General features: G+C 44.1%; 1 protein-coding gene across 1 annotated transcript in view; it reads right to left on the bottom strand.

The window, feature by feature from the left end:
• Window positions 1–10,415, bottom strand: part of best4 (bestrophin 4) — an 18,879-nt gene extending 8,464 nt beyond the window's left edge. The window contains exons 1-4 of the mRNA XM_036986755.2: window positions 10,152–10,415; window positions 6,455–6,549; window positions 413–646; window positions 101–255 (exon numbers count right to left, since the gene is read on the bottom strand). Coding sequence (XP_036842650.1) covers window positions 101–255; window positions 413–646; window positions 6,455–6,549; window positions 10,152–10,303 — 636 coding nt within the window. The 5' untranslated portion in view covers window positions 10,304–10,415. The remainder of the gene's footprint in view (window positions 1–100; window positions 256–412; window positions 647–6,454; window positions 6,550–10,151) is intronic.
• Between the last annotated feature and the right edge of the window lie 4,250 nt (window positions 10,416–14,665).

Below are 14,665 nucleotides of genomic sequence, written 5' to 3' on the forward strand. Positions count from 1 at the left end.
CGGGTCCATGTCAGCAACGAGGGGGGTCTCTGACGTTTTGTCTCCTTCGGACAGTTTATAGGTCAATTCAAAGGTTCAGTATTGTGAGAAAAGCACTCACATCCATGAGAAGTCGTAGAGCGACGTCGTCTCTGATCCGGCCCTCCTGTCTGGCCCGTGATGCCAGGTTAGTGAACCACGTCAGAGGCATCCAGTACTTGTTGAAGTCAGAGTACAGACCATCCAGCTGGCGATGCTCCAGTGGTGTCATAAATCCTGCACCAGGAGATAAGAGGAACGAAGGCAGCCCTAAATCTGATCTCTTTTGGCCAATCATTTGGGTAAAAGGATGAGAATTGGGCTGCCTGTGTAAACGCAGTCATAGAGATGTGTAGCCTATGCATTATCCATGGGATGTGAAAGGGCACCTCACCTGCATCCACCACCTGCTCCAGGGTTGGGAACCTCCTGCGTACTCTAGTGCTGATGGATCGCAGGATGAGGACAGAGGAGAGGTTAGCATATCTCATGAGGGTGCGTCGGAGCAGCCGGCCCCTCTCGTCGAGCCCGTGGACGTTCCCTGACACCACCATCATCAGGTTATCAGGCAGGGGGAAGCTGGTGTACTGACCCCACCAACGGTTGAACGCCAGGGTTACATAGAAACCTTACAGGAAAATATGCACATGCACATCAAATCAAAGATTATTGGTCACCTGCATAGTTTAGCAGGTCTTACTACAGGTGCAGGGAAATGCTTGTATTGCCAGCTCCCTCAACAGGCAAAAACATGTCCTCATAACATCCTTCATTGCAGCAAATGACTTGTTCATAACAAAACCCTGTGATATTAACAACCACTTTCATAACTTATTTTTTTGTTGGCAAGATTAGCAAACTTAGACATGACAATGAAAACAACAAATACTGAGCTTTCAAAATTCATGCATTATGGATCAAATAATGAAAGACAAGCAGAGTGTAGTTCTGAGTTCCGCAAAGTGAGTGTGGAAGAGGTGAAAACATTCGTTGATGTCTATAAATAAGGACAAACCACCTGGTTCCCGACAAACTGGACGGTACTGAGGTCCGTAGAGGAATACATTGTGACTTCTGTTTGCCACATCTTCAATTTAAGCCTAGAAGACGGTGTTCCCTCAGACATGGAGGGAGTCAAAGGTCATTCAGCTGCCCAAGAATAGCAGAGCACCCTCTAATGGTTCAAACAGCCGACCAATCAGAGCACCCTCTAATGGTTCAAACAGCCGACCAATCAGACTGTTACAAAGTGTTTAGCGAACTTTTGAAAAAAATGGTGTTTGAAAAAATATGTGAGGTTAGGGTTAGGAGTGGATATGGGGATGGGGGTGGGACAGGATACGAACCCGGGTTAGGGTTAAGGGTCAGGAGCAGGGTACAAACCCAGTAAGGGTTAAGGTTAGGGTCAGGGTTAAGGTTAGGGTCAGGGTTAAGGTTAGGGTTAAGGTTAGGGTCAGGGTTAAGGTTAGGGTCAGGGTTAAGGTTAGGGTCAAGGTAAGGGTTAAGGTTAGGGTCAGGGTTAGGGTCAGGGATAAGGTTAGGGTCAGAGTTAAGGTTAGGGTCAGAGTTCAGGTCAGAGGGGGATATGGCAGTGCCTCCAGAACCTCTATAATGGAGGTTGGGTCAGAAAGAGTGATGGACAGACTTGTGTTATGTGAGTGTGTAGGTTGAATGGGAGAGAGGGCCCCCAAGGAGCTGTTTTTTATAGTTCTGAGATATGGTTTGGAGTAACCTCTCTGTCTGAGTGCCTGAAATAATGTTTGAATTGCTTTTCCCAGGTCCTGTTTGCAGGAGGAAATCCTATGAAACTGTATAATTTGTGATTTAACGATGCCTCTAAATGTATGTTTGGGGTGATAACTGTGTTTGTGGAGTAGAGCATGTGTATCTGTTGGTTTGAAATAAACTTTAGTGAATATTGTTTTTTTGAGACTGATTTATGTGATTAAAGGAAACTGTAGTATCCAAGAAGTGTACTTCACATGGATCTATTATGTATTTAACCTTAATGGATGGGTGGTGACTGCTGAGAATGCTAATGAATTCAGTGAATAGTTGGATATCATTGAGGCCAGGCTCCTATAGTGTCGTCTATAAATCTGTAATAGATTGTAGGTTGATGTGGGCACTTGGCCAATGCCTCTCTCTCCCATTCAGCCATGTAAATGTTTGCATATGCCGGGGCACATTTCTTGCCCATAGCTGTTCCCTCCACCTGTAAGTAGTGCTTATCATTGAATATAAAGTCATTGTGTGAGGCTGATTTCTAATAGTTGTAGTATTTCATTGTCTGGTCTATTGCTATCTGGGTATGTGTGGAAAATATTTCTGACCGTCTGTACTCCTGTTGCTGTATTTATGTAAGCTATCAATGTCTATAGTGAATATACAGCTTGTAGTGTGGTTTTCCACTTTAATTTTGAGTGTGACTCCAAATCCAGACCTCCATGGGATGATACATTTGATTTCCATTGATAATTTTTGTGTGATTTTGTTGTCAGCACATTCAACTATGTAAAGAAAAAAGTATTTAATAAGAATATTTCATTCATTCAGATCTAGGATGTGTTATTTTAGTGTTCCCTTTATTTTTTTCAGCAGTGTATATGTTTGGGAGGGAACAACTATGGGTTTGATCTGTGTGTCTGAGGTAGCTGGGGTGTCTAGTGGAGAGAGGGTTGATATAATGATCAATATATTGGGCTGTGTTGTATGATTGGCTATTACAGTCTGATACGATTGGCCTGCCAGGAGGAACTTCATGGGGAATAGTCCAGGTATCTGGTTCTTTATGAATTTTAAAAAGTAGGTAAAACAGTCTGGGTCGTGGAGTGTCTGGTCCAAATAGAAGTTCTGATTGTTTATTAGTGATGTTTATCATTTATCATGTGGTACTCAGCATCCAGAGGGCTGATGAATCAGAGGGTACTGTCATGACGTTGGCCTGTGGGTTTATGTATGTAAATGTAATTTTAGCTTCCAAATGAGAGATTTGGGTTTTCATAAGGTTAGGGCTCTGCTCAATCAGTGGCCTGCCCCTGTGAAGAGACATGGGTTATAAACTATGAAACACACCCTTCTCTCCCTCCACAATATAAAGCCCTTGACAAAAATGTAACCTCCGGTTCCGAGGACGTGAGGATGACGGTCCCACGTTAAAAGGACTAACATGTCAACTACAGAACGAAGCCAACCTCAGCATGAGGTATGAACTTTGAACTCTTATTCAGTACAGAAGTGATACCTCCTAGCTGTTGAGTTAGCAGTGGCCGCTGTAAACGTGGTCTAGGAAAGGACGGACGACGTTATCCAATTTACCACCAGAGACATTCTTCCAAGGACAGGAAGATCTCTGTTGGCCAACACGGCCAGCATCTACGACCAACCTACCGAAGCGCAGCCCAGAGTAAATATTTATTGCATTTCCCTTTTCCAAATGGGCGGTAATTTAGAATGCATAGGATACTGTATTTACGATAGCACAGCTTCTCCCTTTGTTCCTCAGTCTTCCCGCTCTTTCCCTCAAACCAAACCCCCTTCCCTTTGTGTAGCCAGCCGTCATGTCGGCTCCGTCCACCAGGGACGTTTTCTGTATGACATCATTTGCATTCTGTGTTTATGTAATTCTGTTAGGTATTTAGTAAATAAATAATTAAACCCAATTTTGTATTGCTGATTCAACTTGTTAGCCAGGGTTCTTGAAGATAATCAAAAATGTACAACTTTCAGATGAGACTGAATTAAGGTAACGATTAATGTTGACTGCTATTGATGTAAAATATTACTAGGTCTTTAAGAGTTTATTCGGAAGATAACAGCTCTATAAACACTCTTTCGTGATGCCCCGACTTTCTAGTTAATCACATTTACATGATTAGCTCAATCAGGTCAAATTAATTACAGGGAAAGGATTTTATAGAATAACATGTCATATCGCTTAATCTGGCATAGCCAAAGACACGACAGTACTGTGGTACTGAGGACGGATGAATCAGAGGGTGCTGTGATACCCAGCATGATGAGGACGGATGAATCAGAGGGTGCTGTGATACCCAGCATCATCAGGGCTGATGAATCAGAGGGTGCTGTGATACCCAGCATCATGAGGACGATGAATCAGAGGGTGCAGTGATACCCAGCATCATGAGGACGGATGAATCAGAGGGTGCTGTGATACCCAGCATCACGAGGACGGATGAATCAGAGGGTGCTGTGATACCCAGCATCATGAGGACGGATGAATCAGAGGGTGCTGTGATACCCAGCATCATGAGGACGGATGAATCAGAGGGTGCTGTGATACCCAGCATCATGAGGACGGATGAATCAGAGGGTGCTGTGATACCCAGCATCATGAGGACGGATGAATCAGAGGGTGCTGTGATACCCAGCATCATGAGGACGGATGAATCAGAGGGTGCTGTGATACCCAGCATCATGAGGACGGATGAATCAGAGGGTGCTGTGATACCCAGCATCATGAGGACGGATGAATCAGAGGGTGCTGTGATACCCAGCATCATGAGGACGGATGAATCAGAGGGTGCTGTGATACCCAGCATCATGAGGACGGATGAATCAGAGGGTGCTGTGATACCCAGCATCATGAGGACGGATGAATCAGAGGGTACTGTGATACCCAGCATCATGAGGACGGATGAATCAGAGGGTACTGTGATACCCAGCATCATGAGGACGGATGAATCAGAGGGTACTGTGATACCCAGCATCATGAGGACGGATGAATCAGAGGGTGCTGTGATACCCAGCATCATGAGGACGGATGAATCAGAGGGTACTGTGATACCCAGCATCATGAGGACGGATGAATCAGAGGGTGCTGTGATACCCAGCATCATGAGGACGGATGAATCAGAGGGTGCTGTGATACCCAGCATCATGAGGACGGATGAATCAGAGGGTGCTGTGATACCCAGCATCATGAGGACGGATGAATCAGAGGGTGCTGTGATACCCAGCATCATGAGGACGAATGAATCAGAGGGTGCTGTGATACCCAGCATCATGAGGACGGATGAATCAGAGGGTGCTGTGATACCCAGCATCATGAGGAAGGATGAATCAGAGGGTGCTGTGATACCCAGCATCATGAGGACGGATGAATCAGATGGTGCAGTGATACCCAGCATCATGAGGGCTGATGAATCAGAGGGTGCTGTGATACCCAGCATCATGAGGGCTGATGAATCAGAGGGTGCTGTGATACCCAGCATCATGAGGGCTGATGAATCAGAGGGTACTGTGATACCCAGCATCACGAGGGCTGATGAATCAGAGGGTGCTGTGATACCCAGCATCACGAGGACGGATGAATCAGAGGGTGCTGTGATACCCAGCATCAAGAGGACGGATGAATCAGAGGGTGCTGTGATACCCAGCATCACGAGGACGGATGAATCAGAGGGTGCTGTGATACCCAGCATCATGAGGACGGATGAATCAGAGGGTGCTGTGATACCCAGCATCATGAGGGCTGATGAATCAGAGGGTGCTGTGATACCCAGCATCATGAGGGCTGATGAATCAGAGGGTGCTGTGATACCCAGCATCATGAGGACGGATGAATCAGAGGGTGCTGTGATACCCAGAATCATGAGGACGGATGAATCAGAGGGTGCTGTGATACCCAGCATCATGAGGACGGATGAATCAGAGGGTGCTGTGATACCCAGCATCATGAGGACGTTTTGAAATCAGTTTAATGATACTTGTCTGTGGATATTTTGTCTCGTATTTCAACCCACCAAAGGACCAACACCACGGACAATCGGCAGAGTAAATTCAAATATCAATTCATTTAACACTCGTGACAAACAAGGGATGTTTAGGATTTTTTTCTTTGTAAATGTGCGTGCCTTCATGTGGGGCAGAAAGGGCTGATCTGGTGTCTACCTGCTCAGGTGCTCATCAGTAGCTATGACAACCAGTAATGTAGCATTCTCATAGTATTCTCCCTTGAGATCATTTGGCCCAGATAAGTACACATTTAGGATCTTAATTTGAGCCAGTTTGCTACAGCAGGAAAATAATCCTGCAGCAACAGGAAATGTGAATTATTTTGTGGATTATAATTAATGGACATTTTTCGTAAGGAAAAATCAAGTCTGAAATTTCAAAGTGGAAATTACAAACTTCAGAAGCCTTTTTAAACCTCAAATACAGTACACATTTGAAATGTCCTGCCGGAAAGTTCTCCTGCAACCGGGTGATCAAATTAAGATCCTACATCTGTACAATAAAGCATTACAAATCCCACCTCATAGGTTTTGACTTACCCAGCACAAAGGACATTGGTATAAAGTTGACTTACCCAGCACAAAGGACATTGGTATAAAGTTGACTTACCCAGCACAAAGGACATTGGTATAAAGTTGACTTACCCAGCACAAAGGACATTGGTATAAAGTTGACTTACCCAGCACAAAGGACATTGGTATAAAGTTGGTAAACTGGTCACAGTAAAGGGCTACATTTTCAAACAACAACTGTTGTTTCTCAGTGAGGAAGAACCTGCAAAGGAATCATATTTCAAACATAATTATATCCAATCCAAGACACCTGATTATTGATACCAAACATTCCTTTTTCTGCTAGTAACTCCCACCCTTAATGGTCCTGAACAGTTTTTCATGAAATGTGATGATATTTGGATGAAACCAGATCAAAGAAGAAACATGACTGTTGATCACATTTCATCATAAAGTTGGTTGTCCCCTTCCTCGAACACTTCCTCGTGTCAAACACTTCCTCATGTCAAACACTTTCTCGTGTCAAACACTTTCTCATGTTAAACACTTCCTCATGTTAAACACTTCCTCATGTCAAACACTTCCTCATGTCAAACACTTCCTCATGTTAAACACTTCCTCGTGTCAAACACTTCCTCGTGTTAAACACTTCCTCATGTCAAACACTTCCTCATGTCAAACACTTCCTCATGTTAAACACTTCCTCGTGTCAAACACTTCCTCGTGTCAAACACTTCCTCATGTCAAACACTTTCTCATGTCAAACACTTCCTCATGTCAAACACTTCCTCGTGTCAAACACTTCCTCGTGTCAAACACTTCCTCGTGTTAAACACTTCCTCGTGTCAAACACTTCCTCGTGTCAAACACTTCCTCGTGTCAAACACTTCCTCGTGTCAAACACTTCCTCATGTCAAACACTTCCTCATGTCAAACACTTCCTCGTGTCAAACACTTCCTCGTGTCAAACACTTCCTCGTGTCAAACACTTCCTCGTGTCAAACACTTCCTCGTGTCAAACACTTTCTCGTGTCAAACACTTCCTCGTGTTAAACACTTCCTCGTGTTAAACACTTCCTCGTGTCAAACACTTCCTCGTGTCAAACATTTCCTCGTGTCAAACACTTCCTCGTGTCAAACACTTCCTCGTGTCAAACACTTCCTCGTGTCAAACACTTCCTCATGTTAAACACTTCCTCATGTTAAACACTTCCTCATGTTAAACACTTCCTCATGTCAAACACTTCCTCATGTTAAACACTTCCTCATGTCAAACACTTCCTCGTGTTAAACACATCCTCATGTCAAACACTTTCTCATGTCAAACACTTCCTCGTGTCAAACACTTCCTCGTGTCAAACACTTCCTCGTGTCAAACACTTCCTCGTGTTAAACACTTCCTCGTGTCAAACACTTCCTCGTGTCAAACACTTCCTCGTGTCAAACACTTCCTCATGTCAAACACTTTCTCATGTCAAACACTTCCTCATGTTAAACACTTCCTCATGTCAAACACTTCCTCATGTCAAACACTTTCTCATGTTAAACACTTCCTCGTGTTAAACACTTCCTCGTGTTAAACACTTCCTCGTGTTAAACACTTCCTCGTGTCAAACACTTCCTCGTGTCAAACACTTCCTCGTGTCAAACACTTCCTCGTGTCAAACACGTCCTCGTGTCAAACACTTCCTCGTGTCAAACACTTCCTCATGTCAAACACTTTCTCATGTCAAACACTTCCTCATGTCAAACACTTTCTCATGTCAAACACTTCCTCATGTTAAACACTTCCTCATGTCAAACACTTCCTCGTGTCAAACACTTCCTCGTGTCAAACACTTTCTCGTGTTAAACACTTCCTCGTGTTAAACACTTCCTCATGTTAAACACTTCCTCATGTTAAACACTTCCTCATGTCAAACACTTCCTCATGTCAAACACTTCCTCATGTCAAACACTTCCTCATGTCAAACACTTCCTCATGTCAAACACTTCCTCATGTCAAACACTTTCTCATGTCAAACACTTTCTCATGTCAAACACTTTCTCATGTCAAACACTTCCTCATGTTAAACACTTCCTCATGTCAAACACTTCCTCATGTCAAACACTTCCTCATGTCAAACACTTCCTCATGTCAAACACTTCCTCATGTCAAACACTTCCTCATGTCAAACACTTCCTCATGTCAAACACTTTCTCATGTCAAACACTTCCTCATGTCAAACACTTTCTCATGTCAAACAGGTTGTGCAATGTAACAAGAATATTTAGACTTAGGGATGCCACCCGTTAGATAAAATACCGAACGGTTCCGTATTTCACTGAAATAATAAAAGTTTTGTTTTTTCGAAATGACAGTTTCCGGATTTGACCATATTAATGACCAAAGGCTCGTATTTCTGTGTGTTATTATGTTATAATTAAGTCTGATTTGATAGAGCAGTCTGACTGAGCAGCAGCAGGCCCGTAATCATTCATTCAAACAGCACTTTCGTGCGTTTTGCCAGCAGCTCTTCGCAAGCACAGCGCTGTTTATGACTTCAAGCCTATCAGCCTAATGGCTGGTGTAACCAATGTGAAATAGCTAGCTAGTTAGCTGGGTGTGTGCTAATACTATCCCCGTCCACTCAGTCTACTAGCTCCCCGCCCACTCAGTCTACTAACTCCCCACCCACTCAGTCTACTAGCTCCCTGTCCACTCAGTCTACTAGCTTCCCGTCCACTCAGTCTACTAGCTCCCCGTCCACTCAGTCTACTAGCTCCCTGTCCACTCAGTCTACTAGCTCCCTGTCCACTCAGTCTACTAGCTCCCCGCCCACTCAGTCTACTAGCTCCCCGTCCACTCAGTCTACTAGCTCCCTGTCCACTCAGTCTACTAGCTCCCTGTCCACTCAGTCTACTAACTCCCCACCCACTCAGTCTACTAGCTCCCTGTCCACTCAGTCTACTAGCTCCCCGTCCACTCAGTCTACTAGCTCCCCGTCCACTCAGTCTACTAGCTCCCTGTCCACTCAGTCTACTAGCTCCCTGTCCACTCAGTCTACTAGCTCCCCGCCCACTCAGTCTACTAGCTCCCCGTCCACTCAGTCTACTAGCTCCCTGTCCACTCAGTCTACTAGCTCCCTGTCCACTCAGTCTACTAACTCCCCACCCACTCAGTCTACTAGCTCCCTGTCCACTCAGTCTACTAGCTCCCTGTCCACTCAGTCTACTAGCTCCCTGTCCACTCAGTCTACTAGCTCCCTGTCCACTCAGTCTACTAGCTCCCTGTCCACTCAGTCTACTAGCTCCCTGTCCACTCAGTCTACTAGCTCCCTGTCCACTCAGTCTACTAGCTCCCTGTCCACTCAGTCTACTAGCTCCCTGTCCACTCAGTCTACTAGCTCCCCGTCCACTCAGTCTACTAGCTCCCTGTCCACTCAGTCTACTAGCTCCCTGTCCACTCAGTCTACTAGCTCCCTGTCCACTCAGTCTACTAGCTCCCTGTCCACTCAGTCTACTAGCTCCCTGCCCACTCAGTCTACTAGCTCCCTGTCCACTCAGTCTACTAGCTCCCTGTCCACTCAGTCTGTCTTGTCAGACTTCCTGGTAGTTTGACATGAGAGAAAAATGTATTAATTAAGTAATTTTTCTCAATTGTTTTAAATTTATATCAGGAAAAAATAGTGTGGGTGATGTTTTAGTCGCTCAAAAGTTTATACACAGGAATCAGAACGACTGTTTAGGACCTTTAATACAGTGCTGCTCAAGTCAATCTGACTTGCCGAACTGTAGCTCCCTCTGGGAAAATGTAAAGGGATTCTATTACATTCCATTCTTTATATTTACCCCCAATAAAAGACAGGCAGCTGCTCATCATACCTGTAGAAAACACTGAAGAAGCTGTACAGCAGACAGAACACCAGGAACTCTTTATATAACAGCTTGTAGATGCTTCCCCTCCACCTGAAGAGCAGCTTGGAAAACCCTCCAAACTTAGCATTGGCCACTTCTAGGGTGTAGGAGACCGTCATCGTTATGTCGTTGTGGAGAACCTGTCAAATAGACAGGGAAACGTAGCTGCCATAATGTCAAATGTTAGATTTGTTTCTCCGAGCATTTTAAAGGCCACGTCCCCTCTTACCTGTAAAGACTGCTGTACTCCTGTATCCAGTCACTCTGTCCCGAGAAAGATCATCACTTCCCTCTCCTCTCGTTTGAAACCTCTACTGTGTCCTGTCAGAATTCATCATCATCATCATCATGTGAGATAGAGGATGCTGATCCTCCTGAGATTTATAGGCTGGGAAACCATGTGTAAAAGAAGTGGCCTGTCGACAAAACATGTCAAGTCAAGTTCACCTTTGGGCCCACATGAGATAACAATTGAGGAAGTACAAACAAGCATTAAAGAATGACTGGCCCCTTAAAAAAAACTAAACAACGAATCCCTTTGAAAAACGGCCTGTGGCATCAATATGAGTCAGAAACATTTATTATCGTGTCAAAATTGACAACAAAGTGTAAATGGGATAATTTTGGTCATTAAGTCAGTCTGGTCTAAAACAGAGTTTGGAACCTCAGTGTGTCACAATGAGTAAATTAAGGTGGGATTTAGATTATAATTATGTCAGCAAATCATGCCCCCCTTTCTCCAAACTCCAAGTGTAAAATCATGCCCCCCTTTCTCCAAGCTCCAAGTGTAAAATCATGCCCCTCTTTCTCCAGGCTCCAAGTGTAAAATCATGCCCCCCTTTCTCCAAGCTCCAAGTGTAAAATCATGCCCCCCTTTCTCCAAGCTCCAAGTGTAAAATCATGCCCCTCTTTCTCCAAGCTCCAAGTGTAAAATCATGCCCCCCTTTCTCCAAGCTCCAAGTGTAAAATCATGCCCCTCTTTCTCCAAGCTCCAAGTGTAAAATCATGCCCCCCTTTCTCCAAGCTCCAAGTGTAAAATCATGCCCCTCTTTCTCCAAGCTCCAAGTGTAAAATCATGCCCCTCTTTCTCCAATCTCCAAGTGCAAATCATGCCCCCCTTTCTCCAAGCTCCAAGTGTAAAATCATGCCCCTCTTTCTCCAAGCTCCAGGGGTAAAATCATGCCCCCCTTTCTCCAAGCTCCAAGTGTAAAATCATGCCCCTCTTTCTCCAAGCTCCAAGTGTAAAATCATGCCCCCCTTTCTCCAAGCTCCAAGTGTAAAATAATGCCCCTCTTTCTCCAAGCTCCAAGTGCAAATCATGCCCCCCTTTCTCCAATCTCCAAGTGCAAATCATGCCCCCCTTTCTCCAAGCTCCAAGTGTAAAATCATGCCCCTCTTTCTCCAAGCTCCAAGTGTAAAATCATGCCCCCCTTTCTCCAAACTCCAAGTGTAAAATCATGCCCCCTTTCTCCAAGCTCCAAGTGTAAAATCATGCCCCTCTTTCTCCAAGCTCCAAGTGCAAATCATGCCCCCCTTTCTCCAATCTCCAAGTGCAAATCATGCCCCCCTTTCTCCAAGCTCCAAGTGTAAAATCATGCCCCCCTTTCTCTAAGCTCCAAGTGTAAAATCATGCCCCCCTTTCTCCAAACTCCAAGTGTAAAATCATGCCCCCCTTTCTCCAAACTCCAAGTGTAAAATCATGCCCCCCTTTCTCCAAACTCCAAGTGTAAAATCATGCCCCCCTTTCTCCAAACTCCAAGTGTAAAATCATGCCCCCCTTTCTCCAAGCTCCAAGTGTAAAATCATGCCCCCCTTTCTCCAAACTCCAAGTGTAAAATCATGCCCCCCTTTCTCCAAGTGCAAATCGCCCCTCCTCACACTTCTCTTCCCTTCATTGAATGGAGCTCCGTTGTCGTTTCATCACGGCCGTTGTCGTTTCATCACGGCCGTTGTCGTTTCATCACGGCCGTTGTCGTTTCATCACGGCCGTTGTCGTTTCATCACGGCCGTTGTCGTTTCATCACGGCCGTTGTCGTTTCATCACAGCCGTTGTCGTTTCATCATGGCCGTCATGGCCGTACAAATTTTCACATAAAAATGTCAGACTTGATTTGCCCTAGCAAAAAATGTATCAACCTCTACAAAAATACCCACTGATTATAATCAGCATAATAATGACCACTTCCTGTATTTAGGGGGTGTGTAGAGTGATATGTAATCTTATTGGTGAGTGTGTGTGTATACTGTGTTACTGTGTAGTCAAGACATGGATCTTGGCGAGTGTGAACAGAGAGACAAGAGGAGAGGCGAGGCATCGTGTGTGTGTGTGTGTACACACAGACAGAGGAGGAAGGTTTATTCTGAGAACTCTGGGGTGATCTCATTCTAGAACAATGTGAGCTGCTACATCCTGTCTCTCCCTCAATTCAAGGGGCTTTATTGGGAAACACACGTTTACATTGTCATGGGAAACACACGTTTACATTGTCATGGGAAACACACGTTTACATTGTCATGGGAAACACACGTTTACATTGTCATGGGAAACACACGTTAATTTCACTTGCTTTGGCAATGTAAACAAGAAACAAAAGTGAGAAGAAACTCAAAACAACATCAACAAAACAACATCAAATGTCCAGTAAACATGTTAATGATAATGACGCTTCATATTACCAGCTGTGTAGTGTTTTTAACATTCACAAGGATAATGACGCTTCATATTACCAGCTGTGTACAGTGTTTTTAACAATGTGTAAATAGTAGTATGACTAGTAGGTGAAGATAAGTAATCAGATGAATATGGGTTTTTATTTACAGTGTTGTCTCACTGGTTGACCTTTTCTTGTGGCAACAGCTCATCCATCTTGCTACTGTGACGGTACACTGTGGTATTTCACCCAGTAGATCTGGGAGTTTGTCAAAAATGGGTTTGTTTTCAAATTCTTTGTGGATCTGTGTTATCTGGGGGAAATATGTGTCTCTATTGTGGTCATACATTTGGCAAGAGGTTAGGAAGTGCAGCTTAGTTCCCACCTCATTTTGTGGGCAGTGAGCACATAGCCTGTCTTCTCCTGAGAGCCAGGTCTGCCTACGGCAGCCTTTCTCAATAGCAAGGCTATGCTCACTGAGTCTGTACATCTTAATTTTGGGTCAGTCACAGTGGTAAGGTGTTCAGCCACTGTGTACTCTCTGTTTAGGGCCAAATAGCATTCTAATTTGCTCTCTTTTTTGGTTGATTCTTTCCTGTGTGTCAAGTAATTATCTTTTTGTTTTCTCATGATTTCGTTGGGTCTAATTGTGTTGCTGTCCTGGGGCTCTGTGGGGTGTGTTTGTGAACAGAGCCCCAGGACCAGCTTGCTTAGGGGACTCTTCTCCAGGTTCATCTCTCTGTAGTTGAGGGCTTTGTTACGGCCATTTACCATCATGCAAGGTTGCACCCTCCTAGGCCATATCATCTCAAGGGAATTCGCATTTTTGTACCAACAATAAGGTTTGACCAATTTAGCTGCGGAACCCCTAACTAGACTAGATTTATACACTCTTCATTACATCTGAATGGGCTGAATATTAGAGAGACATAAATTAACAAGGGCATCATCTCCTGCTTTACCAAATGGTTACAAGTACTTCACAATAACTGAAGTTAGATGTTACTTAACCTCCCTAGGATTTGTGGGACGCGTCCCACTTGGCCAAAAGACAGAGAAAATGCCGAGCGTCAAATTCAAATAAATTACTATAAAAATCTAACTTTCATGAAATCACACATGTAAGATACCAAATTAAAGCTACACTTGTTGTGAATCCAGCCAACATGTCAGATTTCAAAAAGGCTTTTCGGCGAAAACAAACGACGCCATTATCTGAGGATAGCACCCCAGTAAACAAAGAGAGAAAACATATTTCAACCCTGCAGGCGCGACACAAAACACAGAAATAAAAATATATTTCATGCCTTACCTTTGACGAGCTTCTTTTGTTGGCACTCCAATATGTCCCATAAACATCACTTATGGTCATTTTGTCCGATTAATTCCGTTGATACATATCCAAAACGTCCATTTACAGTGCCTTGCAAAAGTATTCGGCCCCCTTGAACTTTGCGACCTTTTGCCACATTTCAGGCTTCAAACATAAAGATATAAAACTGTATTTTTTTGTGAAGAATCAACAAGTGGGACACAATCATGAAGTGGAACGACATTTATTGGATATTTCAAACTTTTTTAACAAATCAAAAACTGAAAAATTGGGCGTGCAAAATTATTCAGCCCCTTTACTTTCAGTGCAGCAAACTCTCTCCAGAAGTTCAGTGAGGATCTCTGAATGATCCAATGTTGACCTAAATGACTAATGATGATAAATACAATCCACCTGTGTGTAATCAAGTCTCCGTATAAATGCACCTGCACTGTGATAGTCTCAGAGGTCCGTTAAAAGCGCAGAGAGCATCATGAAGAACAAGGAACACACCAGGC

The sequence above is a fragment of the Oncorhynchus mykiss genome, chromosome 8 (assembly GCF_057628025.1).
Source record: "Oncorhynchus mykiss isolate SJ-2025 chromosome 8, ASM5762802v1, whole genome shotgun sequence".
Taxonomy (NCBI): domain Eukaryota; kingdom Metazoa; phylum Chordata; class Actinopteri; order Salmoniformes; family Salmonidae; genus Oncorhynchus; species Oncorhynchus mykiss.